This window comes from Myxocyprinus asiaticus, chromosome 12 (genome assembly GCF_019703515.2).
Source record: "Myxocyprinus asiaticus isolate MX2 ecotype Aquarium Trade chromosome 12, UBuf_Myxa_2, whole genome shotgun sequence".
Classification (NCBI taxonomy): Eukaryota; Metazoa; Chordata; class Actinopteri; order Cypriniformes; family Catostomidae; genus Myxocyprinus; species Myxocyprinus asiaticus.
Window position 1 is genome coordinate 7,022,270 of NC_059355.1, and position 16,784 is coordinate 7,039,053.

At 37.1% G+C, this 16,784-nt stretch overlaps 1 protein-coding gene across 1 annotated transcript in view; it reads right to left on the minus strand.

The window, feature by feature from the left end:
• Positions 1 to 116: 116 nt before the first annotated feature.
• The window catches only part of LOC127449084 (paralemmin-3-like), an 84,969-nt gene continuing 68,301 nt past the window's right edge, over positions 117 to 16,784 (minus strand). The window contains exons 4-8 of the mRNA XM_051712236.1: positions 11,312 to 11,430; positions 6,404 to 6,509; positions 4,627 to 4,657; positions 4,208 to 4,267; positions 117 to 3,499 (exon numbers count right to left, since the gene is read on the minus strand). Coding sequence (XP_051568196.1) covers positions 2,565 to 3,499; positions 4,208 to 4,267; positions 4,627 to 4,657; positions 6,404 to 6,509; positions 11,312 to 11,430 — 1,251 coding nt within the window. The 3' untranslated portion in view covers positions 117 to 2,564. The remainder of the gene's footprint in view (positions 3,500 to 4,207; positions 4,268 to 4,626; positions 4,658 to 6,403; positions 6,510 to 11,311; positions 11,431 to 16,784) is intronic.

The following is a 16,784-nucleotide window of genomic DNA, read 5'->3' on the forward strand; positions in this document are numbered from 1 at the left end:
GACTGCAATTCTGCTCGGTGCTGTAGAAATTACACAATACACATTAAACAAAAGCTGTAGTCATTATTATATTCCACCTTATCTATTAGTAACAATTTACCAAGAAGAAAACTGACTTTACAATAACATTTCATCAACTTAGTTTATTCATTTACCTCACAGCTCTTCCACTGTAAACTTTATATACAAAATCCTCAACCACTCCCCATTCCATTCATTATAGAAACTGTATATACACGGCACTCAGTTAAGGCACTGAGAATTTGCATCAAACTTAAAACTTCTATGCTGAAAAACACGATGTTCCTTTGAAACTTTGAATAAAAATGATTACACATCATTATATGAAACTGCAGTTGTTTACAATTATACAAGCGTCAAGAAAAGACAACACAAGTCCTCACAGAAATTCAAGTTGGATAATTAACATTAAAAAGATTATGTTAAAGCTGTATATGCTTGAAAAGATTCCAATGTCGCTTCTGGAATCAGATATGATCTAAACTCATAGATGCATTCTTAAAGGAATTGTTCACCCCAAAACATTTTTTTGTTTACTCACCTTCAGGTTGTTCCACATCCATATAGCTGCCTTTCTAGTAGGACACAAAAGGAGATGTTAGACAGAATGTTCATGTTGCTCTTTGCTCCATGCTGTCTAGCTCCAAAATAACATAATAGTAACCATACAACTCATGCACTGTATTTCAAGTGTTCTGAAGTCAAACGATAACTCTGAACAGAAATTCAAGTCATTATTTACTGTAAATCCTGTTTTCCACAATAGCTATCAAATCTCATCTCCTTTTGTGTGACACATAAGAAAGAAAGTCATATAGATTTTGAACGACATGAGTGGGAGTAAATAATGAAAGAATTGGAGTTTTGGGTCAACTATTCATTTAAAAAACAGAAACAACAAAATATACTGCAGAACAGAAATACACTGAAGTACTGTTATTTCATGGATACACAACACTTGTCAACACAATGTCTTTATGCTCTAAAAACATTTCCATCAGGCAGTTGAAGGCACTGTATCAATTAAAACAGTCACGTTGAAACAACTCATATCACATCGGCAATAAAAAAATAACCCATCTGAAGATTACTGTAGTAACAGCACATATAAAATCAAAGGTAACCATTTCTCTGCAAAACATAAAATCAGGTTTTTGATTCATTATTAAGGCACACAGATGGTTTATGACTGACTAATACACCAGAATTACTTTAAGTAGATAATCATTAGTTAACCTCATGGGTTGATTCCCATGGCAATAATACACATTTTTTTTTCATATGGTAAAACCGTAAAGGCCTAGTGGGTCAGCAGCCAGTGCTCTAAAGAATTAGTTCCCAACTGGTGGCTCATGACCCAGAAATCGGTAGCATGTCTGTTGTGCAAGGATCTCAGACAGAAGAGAAAAACAAGGCTACATGCAAATAATAAAATGCAGCTAATCTTATAACCATATGTTTAGGATAGCAAAACAAATAGTCTTATCAACTTTTAAAAAAGGAGTTAAAAACACTTCCCATTTCTTTAGTTGTTGACGTCAAAGGCTGTGCATCAAATCTCCCGCAACAGTATCACTAAGTGTACTGAGTCACTTGGTAAAAGCTATCTAGCCAAACAGAGCATGATAGTCTGGTTCCGGAAGTAAAAATCCCATTCACTTTCTCCATAGACAAATTGATTTTTTAACAAGCTCTGAGGTTGTTAATCGATGATATACAGTATGCTTCTGTAGAAGCCATTAGTCCGCGTTCTTCCTGGTGAAGAAATACACTACCTATGATCCTGAAAAGAAAGCTCCACCAATCAGAGAGTCGCAGCAAACAAACCGTGGCAAAAAAATAAAATAAAAAAAATCCACACTGCCATGACATAATGTTTCGTGGCTAAGAACACTTTTAAGAAGGATTTTTTGAAACCCCTAGAGAAAAAATGAATGGTAAAACACGTTCGGAAACAAGGCGGCTGAAAAAGCGGGCAGACACTGTTGTGCTCTATAAGGCAGATGCCAACATGGACAGGTTGCATGATATACTCTCATCCTCAAATCCATGAACAAACCTATGCAAGTTAAAAGAAAATACAACTTTGATCTCCAATGTAAAATCTGGGAACCACTGCTCTACAGTCACCAGAGTTAAAAAACCTGTATCATAATCAGACACTAAAGGCAAGGCATCAACAATAGCTTGCACATGGAAGCTCTAACAAGTCCTGTCCTCCAAGGCAATAAAGTTTATTTTTGTACAGACAAGAATTATGGTAATCCATATGGTAATCAAAGAGAGCATAACAAGGAATGAAGTCTTTAGATTTAAGGCTCTGTTTTGAAGGTATGCTGCTCTTTAGTAACAATGTATAAGACACCCAAGGGGCTTTGAAGCCTCTGCAAAAGAAAGGATTCGTTCTGTCGTGAGTTTTGACGTGTACAGCTGAAGATCAAATTATGAACGTCTTGACATACCCACCCTATTTTCAGAGAAAAAGGCAAGACGACAAAAGAGATGATGAAAAAGGGGAACACAGTCGACAGCAATGGACAAGTTCACATGACTGAACAGCATTGGCAGGTTTTTTGTTTTGGTACACCTGCATCATCTGCCCGACTGGGGATGCTGGTATCAAGCTGGGCAGATGCTTTGGAGACCAGCAGAGGCTCTTGTTCTGCAGGTGGTCTCTCAGTTCCTGCCTTGGTGCTGGACTCTGCTGTTTCTCCAACAACATCAAGGGGAACCTCTTGAAATTGGCCCAGGGAGGTGCGAATGGCCGCCACAGCCTCCTCTTCTTTTGGGGTTGGCGGTTCTACTGCCTTGCCCTCTGCTTTGGGTCTGGTTGTTGGTGATGGTTGTGTTGTGGTATACATGGGAACTTGGGCAACCTCAATATCACCCTCATTCTCATTCAGGAGCTGCGTCTCGTGTAGCTCTGGGCCCATTCGCTCTTCTCCTTCAACTGCCACATCTGTAACCACCTTCGTAGCAGAACTGTCTAAACTTTGAAGAACTTCACTTGATGCATCCAGCTCCATATCAGCAGAACTTTCGGGGTGGTTCTCAGTCTCTTCCACATCACCGGTTTCCTCTGTGCTTCTCAGTGTGTCTTCATTCGTAACGGGCAGAGCAGATTCTTCTGTCGTGCTTGCGTTGTCTTCAGTGATTTCCTCCCCTTCATCTGTGATGATCACTCTTTCTGCTCGGATAATTGCTCCAACATCATCATCCTCATTTACTCCCTGGCCAGGCTCCGCCTCTTTGAAGCCAAGGAAGGTCATAGTAATGCCACCCGCACCAATACCTTCAGAAGAGTGGACGGCCAAGCCGTTCGGATGTGGTTCTTCATCCTGTTGTGGGGTATTGTGGGAATTTTCTCCTTCCATACTTCCATTAACACCAGCAGGTGTTGCGGCGGCAACTTCCACCTTTACATCAACAACAGGTCCTGCTTCGTCTAAATTGTGGTTTTCCGTATGCACGGAGTCATCTGCAACCGAAACCACAAGTACAGATCATAAATCAGTTTTTAACATTCATATTTGACAGCCAAAACTGAAGTTGTCTTTAGCTGCATTTCCACCATTGGGCCAAACGGTTCTCGTAACGGAACCATGACGTTCTGTCCCAATTCGGATTGTTGGCACGGTTACGATTTCTTTTTCCATTGTGGTGCTGCAAAATCATAATTAGAATGGATTGACTAGGTAAGTGACCAATCGTGAGTAACCGTGCAAAGAAATCCATGCCGGGAACGGTTTTTAATGATACTGTCCCAAACCAAGTGGAAATGCTAATGCAACCATAACTCACCGTGCACAGAATCGTTCGGCCCAATGCAGGAAAAGTGCTTTAGGATATTCTGGTCCCTAGATATGGCTTTTTTTGCCTGTTTTTTTTTTTTGTTTTTTTTTGTCTGCCAGTTACAATTGCAAGTTTGCCGCACAATTTTTGAGGTATCATTCATGTCCGCAGCACAAACGGTGTGGGACGAATTATGCACCAAAGTTTAATACTTAGGTTTAGGGCTCATTCAAACCCCAAAGCTTCATTCAAGGGTTTAGAGTTTGTAGTATAGTAATGCTTACCTTAGCAAGCATCAATAATAAGATATGAATTATTTAATAGATATCTAAAAAGAGAAAGTAGACAAGCAGGAATATCTAATTCAAGAGGAAATAATACAAATATTTAGTACCTTTATTTTCGTCTTTTCCGTTCTCCACGATAGGTCCATTAGGAGTAGTCTCAGCAACTACTGTTAATTAGAGATATTTATGGCTATATTAGTCTGCTGTTCTGCCCTGTAGATTAGTTATTTTGTTGTTAGTAATGTTTTTCATTAAAAAAAGATTATAGCCAATTTAGATTACAAAATCTAAGTGGGCTGAATTCCTGTGTCAACATTAAGCCTCAATTAAGCCTAAAATCACAATTATCTGGGTGATTTAACAATAGAATCACTAGTGTTGTTTTGTCACGGATAATACTTTTTATGTAAGCAATAATCAGTCTGATGCTCTGTAACCAAAACACTACTCAGGCTAAAGTAGACACACAGGTGGTTAACCCTGACACAGGTGTGTGTCAGAGAGTGGACAGGTGACATACACTCACCTGTTTCAACTGGCACCACTGCGGTCTCTCCCTATTGGATGAACAAGAGGAAAGGCTTTAGTAAGAAGCACAGTTTTAGTATAAAAACGAATACATAGTTGCATAGTGCTACAGTAGCTCAGGTGATAGAACAAGGCATTAGCAACTGCATGGGTTTTATTCCGAGAGAATGAATGGAATGGTAAAAGGTGTACCCTGAATGCACTTCAAGTTGCTTTGGATAAAAGCATCACCATGTAAATAAATGTACATTTCAGGTTTGCTGAATGTATCCGACTATGCCAGTTTGTTTTAGTTTACAATATGCCATTAGATTTTTCCTTTTCACTGCCCTGTGTCTGTATCTCACCCCTCTTCTTTAGTTTATGATAAAGATCAGCAATCATCTAGTATTTCATGGGCGGTTTTACTTTTAGGCTATACTGAATTGTAACAGCTGCTTACATTTTGTACTTCACTCACTCTGATCGTTTAATCAGGGAGTTTTTTAATTTCGCATTTAAGATAATCAAAAACATGGGGGCGTTGCCTGATTCATTTACCAGCAGCCACAGACACAAAGATTGCTGATCCTGCCACAAGGGGGAGTCAAGTCAACACTATTTATATGCAGGACAGTATTTAATAAATGTGAAAGGTGCCAATTGTTGAATTAAGAGAATACACATTATTCAGTGACATGTATATGTTATTCTTAACCCTTATGTTCTGTTTGGGGTCTGAGAAATCCCAAGGCCCTTCTGAAAATCCCAAGACCCTTAATAAAAAATAAATAAATAAATAAATAAAAAGACCCCTTGAAATCAAAATGGGAGTGTTGTGACTTTTAGTCAATGTCTGTTAGCTTTGGGACCATCTATATGCTAGTGTACTCCTGAAAGTAATAAAATTATATTTAAAATTAATACTCATCAAAAAAAAAGAAAAAGGGCCATCCTGCAATCCTCTAGAATGAGAATGCTCTTCCCCTCAAAGTATTTTTACTGGGTCCAAATTGACCCCAAACTGAAGCAACATTTCTATAACTATAATATTCACTTTTCTTTTAATTCCTTAACCATTACTGAGGGTTAAAGCTTGAATAAATTCTGTCAAATGGATTTTGATTAGGTCACTAAAGGTCAGGATATTAAAAGAGTTGGAAGGGAAATAAGAGTGTAATTTTGAAATTTCTATTAGCCTATTACTTTCAGACTTTATGTGATGTTTGTGACTGCCTTTAAAATCCAGCTTTAAGTGCTTGATAACTAAAATAATGATTGTGTGGTTCATCTGACATCCATACGAGGCTGTAATGTAAGGACTGTTTATAAAAAATAAAGAACTTGCATTGACCACACTACAGAAAACAGCTCATAATGATTTTAGAGAGTCTGTTGCATCACACAAAGTACTAATCATCATGCTAAACATACTAACTGCAAACAAGCAGCTTATTGACTGTAATGAATTTGTAATCTAGGCAAAGGCTGGCTACTTTGAAGAAGCTAAAATACAAGACTTGTTGAGTTTTGATTTGTTTAACATTTTTGAGTCACTCATAATTCCTATACTTCCATATCTGTTTTTTCATAGTTTTGATGGCTTTTCTATTATTCTAAAATGTGGGAAATATTAATTACAAAGAATGAGTAGATGTCTTCGAACCTTTTACTGATACTATTTGTCAGATTAGTTTAACAGACTCAAAGGTTATAGTTTTGTGTACACATATGAAATATGTATACGTTATGTGTCAGCACTGCATTCAGCTTAATCGTCTTTCGTGGCATCTCACCTTATTGTTCGTTTCAGCAGTTGCGCCAGTTTGAGCAGGACCATCTTCTATATGTTTGTTCAGTTTGCCCTCCTCCTCTGCCAACCACTCGGATGTTGCCTGTAATCTAATGCGTGCATGCACACACGCACACACACACACACATTAATATATTACCATGAACTTCACAGTCAAACAATATGCAAACCTATTAACACAATGTAGGCTCAATATGAAAATCGACAATTTTATAAATGCATAAACAGCAGCAGAGGGGTTTCCCCCGCAAACCTATATTTAAATGTAGTCTGAGATGTATTTTCTTTTACCTTTTGTAGTTTTGTCAATGGTTTTTGAAGATTAGGCTATGTCAAGCACTATGTTGGCATCTGCCAAATATGATTATGTGCATTGTATTTGCATTTTAGCATTCCTTTTTCCCTGCCATCTGCAACCCTTTCAGAATGGATCTGTGACCCATTACTGGGCCACGATCCTCCAGTTGAGAATCACTGCCATAGACTTGTTCTGTTTTTTATATCTCCAAACTAAAACCCTTGCCACAAAAGAAGACTTTAAGGACATCTCTGGATGCTCCAAAAGAGACATTTAGTCAAATATAAACCCACACACAAATGTCATGCTTTACAGTCATATTGGGAAGCTCCTTTTGAATTATTTTGTTCTTTAATTAATCTAAATATAAGTACATACACCATAATCTTGCCCCTTATTAGACATCTTCTGGCAATTTTTTGTATGTGAAATAAGACATTTTAAGTCACTTTTATAAGGCGGTTTTCATCCTACAAATCATACAAGCAGTTTGTAGGGGTTTTCAAGTTTTACTATTATCATCAGGATAATGCCATCACTATCAGAATTGACAAACAAGACCGAAAACACCAAACTTATTTAGACCCTCATTAAATTCTTTCTGGAAATCAAAGTGTGCCTTATCACAATATAAATCTGCAATACATTAAATGATTCACTCCTCATTGGAATAGAAGCCTCAGACGACTGTTTACATGCCATAAAAGTGTGCTCCCTAGGACCGTAAGCAGCTTATTACCGGCCAACTTTGCTCAGACTAATTAAAGCTCTGCTTCAACACAGAAGAGCATCTCTGTGGCCAGCTTATAATAATCACCATATCCTTCAGTCAAGCAAATAAATGCTGATGTGCACAGCAAGAACATCAAACATAAAAGCCCATCACCTGCTAGGAGCTGCTGTGGCAGGAATAATTAGCGCTGTTTGCTAAGGCAAGCGGCACTATCACTTTTGTTCCTACATGACAGTCAGAGATTTTAACTTCTTGCTTGTAACGTGTCCTGCATTGCATGAGCTACGTAGATGAATGATACCTCATATAATGTGGCTTGTGGAGCAGAGGTGTTCTATTACTTTATTGAGTGATTAGACTTAAGTTTTTCGCTTGGAGGATGATAAAATGGACAGAAAAATCCCATGGACTTACAGTACATTGAAGGAAGGTGTCAGGACACGAGCCATATCTAGGGACCAAAATATCATAGAGACTTGGCATGGGCTCTTTTGACTTGGGCCAGAAAGAAACCACAAAGAAACCACCTAGTAACTGCAAAGCAAACCTCACTAAAATATACTAAGAAATAGGAGTGGGTAAAATTATTGTTTTTCTGATTAAATGCGATCTTCATTTGAACGATCTTGATATCGATTCTTAAATCCCAAGATCGATCTTTTACTCTATGCGTAACCTCTACTACGGTGAGAGGAAATCACTCGCATTTGCAACCAAATTTCGTGCTATGCGACTACAGTGAATATATTTGGCAACTGGCTGGTAAATGTTTACATTTCACTCACCAGTAATTGTGTAGTTTAGTCGTGAAGTGTTCAGCAGTGTGATCCTTTCACAGTGTGTTGAGAGTAAAAGTTGTTCCGTGTAATGTGTGTCCAAGACGAGATCTACGCAACACATTTGTCATTGAAAACCGTCTCTTAAGTAAAAGTAAAGGTACCTTCATGGAAATTGACTCCAAATTAAAGTTAAAGTAGCTCATGAGAAATATACTTAAGTAAAAGTATTAAAGTAACTGATTTAAGGTTAACTTAAGTATCAAAAGTGCAAGTAAATTGCAAAAAGTACGGAAAAAATAATTATACCCATGGCAACTTATTTGATTGTCGGTGCAGCGCTAAATTTTACATTAGGAGGAACTAACTCGAGAACTGCTCTGACCAATCAGTTAGCAAGTAAATGTACTACTCATCTAGTGCAAAATAACAAAGTAAACAACATGAATTAAAGGGAGAGTTCACCCCAAAATCATCAGTAACTCACCCTCAAGCCAATTCAGATGATGACTTTCTTCTGCAGAACACAAATGAAGATTTTTAGAAGAATATTTCAGTTCTGTAGGTCCTCACAATGCAAGTGAATGGTGGCAAGAACTTTGAAGCTCCAAAAAGCACATAAAAGTCAGCATAAATGTAAACCATAAACATAACACAAAAGACTCCAGTGGTTAAATCAATGTCTTCTGAAGCGATCCAGTCAGTTTTGGGTGAGAACAAACTAATTTTCACTGTACATCTTGCTTGCATCTCACATCTTCATTTGTGTTCTGCAGAAGAAAGAAATCCATACACATCTGGAATGGCACGAGGTTGAGTAAATGATGAGAGAATTTTCATTTTTGGGTGAACTATCCCTTTATTGGTGCATTCAAGTCACATCAGAATGATCAAATATGCAAGATTAGCGCAAATGAACAGCACCACTAAGTCGTAAATCCAATTAGATTGTTCTTTGAATGCCGATTTTCTGAGATGGGGGCATGTCAATTTAAGAAGCATGGTAAGAATAAAGCAAATTGGTGACTGTACAGTTTATATTAAATGCATTTTTTGCACTATTGATTAAGAATAAAGCTTGCCAGAAAATAAAACCCATTTAGCTAGTTTATAGGCTATTAGGTAACAGGCATGTGCAACAAAACAGCATTGCCCAACTGCATATGTGGCCAACGCAAGAATGATGAAAATATGACTAATATAATATAAGACGCCTAATGTATATGTCATTGTATTGTTGAAAGTGAAAAAGATTTTAAAAAATTGCAAAATGGGCCCACTTTGTCCAACTAAAATCACTTGAACACTCATATCACAATTACGACTTCTGACCTTTTAAGTACGAACTTCCCAGGAGGACTTGAATGCAGTTTAGCCTAAACCACAACATAACTGAAGTAGTGTACCTTAGCAACCACCCAGAACACCCTAGTAACAACATACTGTATAACATCTATGTGCTAAAAGCAGGGGGCCTGGGTAGCTCAACGAGTAAAGACACTGGCTACCACCCCTGGAGTTGCAAGTGACTCCAGCCAGGTCTCCTAAGCAACCAAAGTGGCCCGGTTGCTAGGGAGGGTACAGTCACATGGGGTAATCTCCTCGTGGTCACTATAATGTGGTTCTCACTCTCGGTGGGGCGTGTGATGAGTTGTGCGTGGAATCTCAGTTGCCTCCGCATCTGAGGCTGTCAAGCCGCACATCTTATCACGTGGCTTGTTGAGCGCGTTACCACGAAGACATGGCGTGAATCCTCCACACGCGCTATGTCTCCGCGGTAACGCGCTCAACAAGCCACGTGATAAGATGTGCGGATTGACAGTCTCAGACGCGGAGGCAACTGAGATTCGTCCTCCGCCACCCGGATTGAGGTGAGTCACTACACCACGAGGACCACTGGGAATTGGGCATTTCAAATTTTTTTTTTTCTTTTTGCTAAAAGCAAAGAGAACACTTTAGCAACCACCCAGAACACTTTAGTTGATAAAATAAATATTGTTAGAAATTTTCATGAGCGCTGGTAATTATTTATACACATCGTGTCATACCTAGGTTAAATATAAAAGGTAGCTTAAACACATTTGATCGACTTTCATATGCTGATAGCACATAACTTCATCATTATTTCACAGCTTTCATAATGTTTAAGACAAAACATTTCAAATTAATTCATCAAAAAACAGATTTAAACTTACATGAGCAGTTTCTTGTCTTTCCCAGTGCAGACAGATGCAGGAACACACATTATCTAGCGTACGCTTTGCTTGTGATTTTGATTCAAATTCACGATTTGCGAAACAAATAATTCAGACTGCTTTTTGAATCTTTTCGATCGGTTCAAATGAAATGTAAAAGATTCGACTCAAATGATTCTTTCATGAATCAGACATCACTATCGCCGATCTGCATTATTGTTATTTTTTTGCGGTGTTCAGTTGCAAAAGTAACAAAAGAGACTGGAGAAATGTATCTGACTAAAAGTATGAATTTTCTCTTCAAAATGTAGTCAAGTAGAAGTACAAATATTAAAATATTTAACGTAAGTACAGTAACGAAGTATTTGTACTTCGTTTCTATATACCCCTGATAACCTTTCTGTTCTTTATTGTCAGTTGTTGATGAAAACAACTTCAAAAAAACATTTAATTCGAATCATGCATCGCACAGATGACGTAAAGCTGTTCGTGTCCACTCTAGTTAACATGCGCTCAATTAAAGGCGCTGTTTACAGAAATGCCATTTTTTGTTAGAGAGACAGTACCGGTTTTAGCACGTGTTCAACAAATCAATTTAAATACTTAAAAATAGTACATATTATGATGTGCGGTCATCCTCAGCTATATAACGCACAGACCCAACCCGCAAGTTTGGAATTGTGCCATGCAAGTTGTGTTCAGCACAGATTTTGCGGATGTTTGCGCCGTTGCCTTAGTTGCACAATTACTTCATTGTATCGATGGGCGCTAAACCAGCCCCTACAGCGCATACAAATAAACAGAGTTTTTAACGAATGCATGAATTCCCCCCTTTATTTATAGACTGTAATGGAAAAGGTGGTTTAAAATATATAAATATATGTCTTACTTGTCAATGTGTTTCTCCATCTCTTGAGCCTTGGGGCCCCAGAGAGGCGATCGGGGCCCCATACTGTCAGGAGACATAGGGGGTCCTTCCATCAGCCATTGGTCTCTAAGGGACTTCCTCTGTGAGAGAAACATAAAGAAGGATTAAAGGGAGCAGATTACTGCTCCCTGTACATTATTAAGTCTATTAACACCAAGAGCAAAATTAACTAATTTAATGCACAAGCATCATTCCTGTTACATTTATGTCTGACAGGTGGAGTGATATAAACAGTGAAAAGTTCCAGTGTTATGCCAAATATCAGCACCTTTTAAATACCAATCAGATAAGAGGACCTGAACTACCTTCTGTATAAAATAAGTACATCATGACGTAATGACAATAATAGAGGTGTACTGTTAGTTATAATAGTGCAGCTGTTGTAATAAAATGGTGCTAGGTAGGTAAAATATAAATATATTAACAAATTTCACAGTACTGGAGTGTCAGCTCCGCTTACAGCTGTTTATCTGGAGTACTAGATAATTGTTCCTAATTAACTGGGTGGAAAAAATGTATCTACTCGCTAAAAAAAACCCACTGGATTAATTTTTGTCCCTGGTCTGAATAGGTCCATCCAAAGTCTTATTTGTTTCGAAAACCTCACTTTGTGTGAATAGGTCTGTATATAGTGCTAAATATAGAAGAAAGAGCATACTGAGGGTTAAACTCATATTGGAGAGAATGTGATTTTGTACATCTGATGGTACTACTACTACTACTGTGCATGTGACGGTATAACAAAGGTTGCATACTGTGACGAGACAGTGACCTTTGTTATGTAAACGGTATTTGTGATGTAACATGGAAATTCACATTAAGTAAAAAGGTTATGAGTTCATAAACCTATAATCATAAGAAGGTTGCACATCACTTGTTTTCCAAAGGGAACACACATATGGGTCAATCTCAGGAAACTGTGCAATTTGTGCCAGAACATTTCAGGAAATTTGTCATTTTTAGTGCACTTTATCTTTTAATTTAAATAAAGGTTACTTCTGCACCATATTTTCTCATATCAGGCCCAAAGTACCAGGGCTGAAACAGCCAAAAACACTGGCGGATCACTATAGAGGAATGCATCCCCTCAACATTCAGATTAGTAGTCAACAAATGTGGGATTTCTAATATATTGCCCCCAATCTTAAATATGTGGTTACAGCCTTGCAAAGTTATTATTGTTACTAACCCTAAAGCCCTTCATATCATTATATATTTTAATATATGATATAATGTTTCAGAGTTCAAGAGCAGTGAAAAAAAACAAAACAAATCTAATAATCTTAGTTTATGTCATTGCACAAAACCACATCATCTGCAATGAGTATTCTTTGTATTTTTATTTTATGCCAAGAAAAATATTTGGTAACACTTTAGTTAAGGGATCAGAAATTAGACCGTAATTAATGACTAATAATTGGACTTGTAAGGGACTAGTTAGGAATTATAAGGTATTTGTTAGGATTTTGTTCTTACCCTTACCTAATAGCCTCTTTATATATTGTTTCCTAACAATTAATGTATTAGGTAAAAACAAAAGATACCAATAGCTAGTAAGGTGCAAAACACATCCTTTATAGGTTCTCATTACACCATGTGAATGTGCAACTTATAAGTATAAAATAAATATAGAAGGCAGAGACTTTTAATGCTTAGTGAAAATAGCAACAAAAAGCATCCTCTTTGCACTAAGGGCAAATAGTGTTGCTATTTTCACCCCTAATTAAATACTACAAACACCCTACACCAACCCCTACCCTTCCCTGCTTTGTTGAAATACTATATGCATTCTACATGCATTTCATACTTATAAGCTACACATTTACATAAAGTACTGAGAACCTATAAAAGATGTATTTTGCATCATACTAGATATTGATATGTTTTGCTTTTTGCTAAGAAATTCATTGTTATGACAAAAGTAAATATAAAGGGGGCTATAAAGCAAGAATAAGTAATCAGCCAATAAAGGCTTAATAAATACTTTATAATGCCAGCAAGTCTATAACTAGTAATTAATTATAAGTCATGAATTACGGTCTAATTTCTGATCCCTAAACTAAAGTGTTACCAAATATTTTCTGTGTAAAAAAATAAATAAAATAAAATCTAATTTCATTTGTTACAGTATCTACAATACAACTATTTCACTTGACAAGGCCCACATAAATGTAAAGATAATGAAATCTGATAAAGACTATGAGAGAAGCTTTTTACGATGCCAGTCCCTTAAATATGATCTCAGAAAGATCAAAGTATTATTTTTTAAAGCGGTCACAGCATAACAGGGTTTAAGAGAAAGTGATGAACAAACACCAATTCTGAGAGAACTAGATTTAATAGAACTAGATTTTACTCTACAGTATATAATCAATTATATTGTAAATTGACTGAAATTACCATGAAAAACAAACTTTAAAAAAATCAAATGAATACCTTTAGAGGTTCTTTTGCATTGCACACTAAACAGAGTTAAATATACCAAATAATGTCACTAAGTGCAGCATAATTATATCCATAGCTTTAGATTAAAAGCAGACCTCTCATCCATTAATTGCACTGGGCTCTATAGCAGATGAAATAATTTTTGGACAAATTCTTAAGTAATGTTGATACTCCTTTTTATGTATAGAGGGCTCTTTCAGGTTGTTCAAAGCTTTGTTTTTCATTTCCTGTCGAGTCAATTAACTATAAGTGTGTTTTTAAGCATATCGTCTATTTTGACTAATTATTTTTGGACTTGACTTGTCAGTTTTGGAATATTTGTAATGTTTTGAGCTTAACTGAGAAGGCCCATATCTGTCTGATGTTTTGCTGGAGGGCAAGATTCTGCTATAGGCCCTCGGTGAAGGACAGCAGGACAAAATCTTCTGCAAACATGAGACATTTGCCTTCAGAATCTTGCGGAGTAAGAGTGGGTTCTGCAGTCTTAATTCCTGTTTCAGTTCACTGATGTGTATTGTGATGTAATGTGTGGTTGAATTTGTGCGGGGGATTTCCATTCCCCAGGATGCTCAGCGTAGGGCTGGAAAGTGTTAAAGTAAGCAGTTAAGTGTTAAATAGGGTGTGTTTCGGAGAAATTCAGTAAATAGGGATATGTTTTATGTTCCGTTATGCTGGGGTTAGAGGTGTTTTTATTTTTGGGGGGTTACCATGAATGAGAATGCTGGGTTTGGTTTAGCTGGGGCCTGGCTTGTTGAATGGTAAGACCGTTCTTTAAGTTGTGTAAAATAAAGCACTGTTCTTGAATCAGCAAACATGCAACACTCAGTCTTCTCATCATTTCCACATCCACCCATGCCTTATGCTACAGTATATTGAAGTGTGCTGGCCTTAAGCTACTACCCTGTGGTACTCCATAACCTAAGGCAGGACACAGTTAAGTGTGTATTGATTTAATGATATTGCCTGTTTCTCTGTTCTAAAATCAATGTGCAGACCCTCATGCCAATTTGAATTAAGGGCTGTTTTTTGACGTCAGTGAACGTGTAAAGATTTTGCTTTGGTTGATGCAGTGTGTACAGATATGCAGATATTTTGGTTGGAAGTCAGGTTAACATTTATTCAGCACATTTCTGTCTCTAAGGAAAGGGAGAGGTCTGCTGTTCAGGATGCTGCAGAGGATTTTACCTTGGATGCCATTTACACAAATTCCACTGTACTTATTAGGGTCTCTGCCCCTTGCAACTATGAAAATAAGTTGGTTCCACATGTTGGGGAGTATACGTGAGCTGGAGATGATACTGAAGTGTTTGAGATGAACCAGCTTCAATTTGCAGACTGTTTCATTTACAATTTCATCAGCACCCATGAACTTTAAAGATTTGAGAGTTTACATTTTTCCATCAATTTGAGTAAAGAATCCAAATGTTTTAGACTTTTACCTGAATATTCTGGGTTCAATACAAGTTAAGCTCAATCAACAGCATTTATGGCATAATGTTGATTACCGCGTAAAATAATTTAGACTCCTCCCACCTTTTCTTTTAAAAAAGCAAAAACTGAAGTTACATTGAGGCACTTGCAATGGAAGTGAATGCGGGCAATTTTTTGAGGCAGAAATGTGAATGTGAAGCGTATAATTTCATAATTAAAAAGAACTGTATAAGTCGAAATTACTTTTTGTGGTAAACCACAAATGCTGTTGATTAAAGGGATAGTTCACCCAAAAATCATTTACTCACCCTCATGCCATCCCAGATGTGTATGACTTTTTATCTTAAGCAGAACACAAAGTAAGATTTTTATCTGTAGGTCCATACAATGCAAGTGAATGGTGACCAGACCTTTGTAGCTCCAAAAATCACATAAAGGAAACATTACAGTAATCCATATGACTCCAGTGTTTAAATCCATGTCTTCAGAAGAAATATAATAGGTGTGGGTGAGAAAATGAACAATATTTAAGTCCTTTTTACTCTAAATCTCCACTTTAACTTTCAGATGTAAAAGTGAAACTAAACAGGCACCACATGTGACTTTCAGATGTAAAAGTGAAAGTGGAGATTTAGAGTAAAAAATAACTAAAACTGTGATCTGTTTCTCACCCACACTTATTATATTCCTTCTGAAGATATGGATTTAACCACTGGAGTCTTATGGATTACTTCTGTTTCCTGTATGTGATTTTTGACCTGTATGTGACCTTTTGCTACAAAATGTCTGATCACCATTCACTTGCATTGTATGGACCTACAGAGCTGAGATATTCTTCTTAAAAACTCTGTTTGTGTTCTGCTGAAGCAAGTAACTCATACAAATCTGGGATGGCATGTAAATGATGAGAGAATTTTCATTTTGGGGTGAACTATCCATTTAAGCTTAACTTGTATTGGAATATTCATTTATTTATTAATTTAAGGTCAATTCTAGACAACATAGTTTGTCATATAGGGCTCTTGATTATTACTGAAATGATTGGAGAAGTGGTTAATTTCTGATCATGAGATTTCTGTTCTGTGTGTCTGTTCTGTTCTTTATAGGCTATTACACAGAGCAAGATTTTTTCCGAAAAGCCCAAAGTGACAACAAACAAAAGGGGCGAAAAGAAAATGTATTTAATATTTATATAATCTATTTATATATTAAATGATTAATATCTTGTATACACAGATGAGCCAAAACATTATGACCACACACAGGTGAAGTGAATAATGTTGATCATCTACTAACAAGGCCACATGTCAAGGTTTGGGTAGATTAGATGGTAAGCGAACAATCAGTTCTTGTACTCAACGTGTTGAATGCAGGAGAAAATGGCAGGAGTAAAGAACTGAGTGACTTTGACAAGGGCCAAATTGTTATGGCCAGAAGACTGGGACAGAGCATCTCTGAAACAGCAAGGCTTGTGGTGTGCTCCCAGTCAGTAGTGGCGAGTACCTACTGACAGTGGTCCGAGGAGGCACAAACCGGCAACAGGGTGTTGGGCACCCAA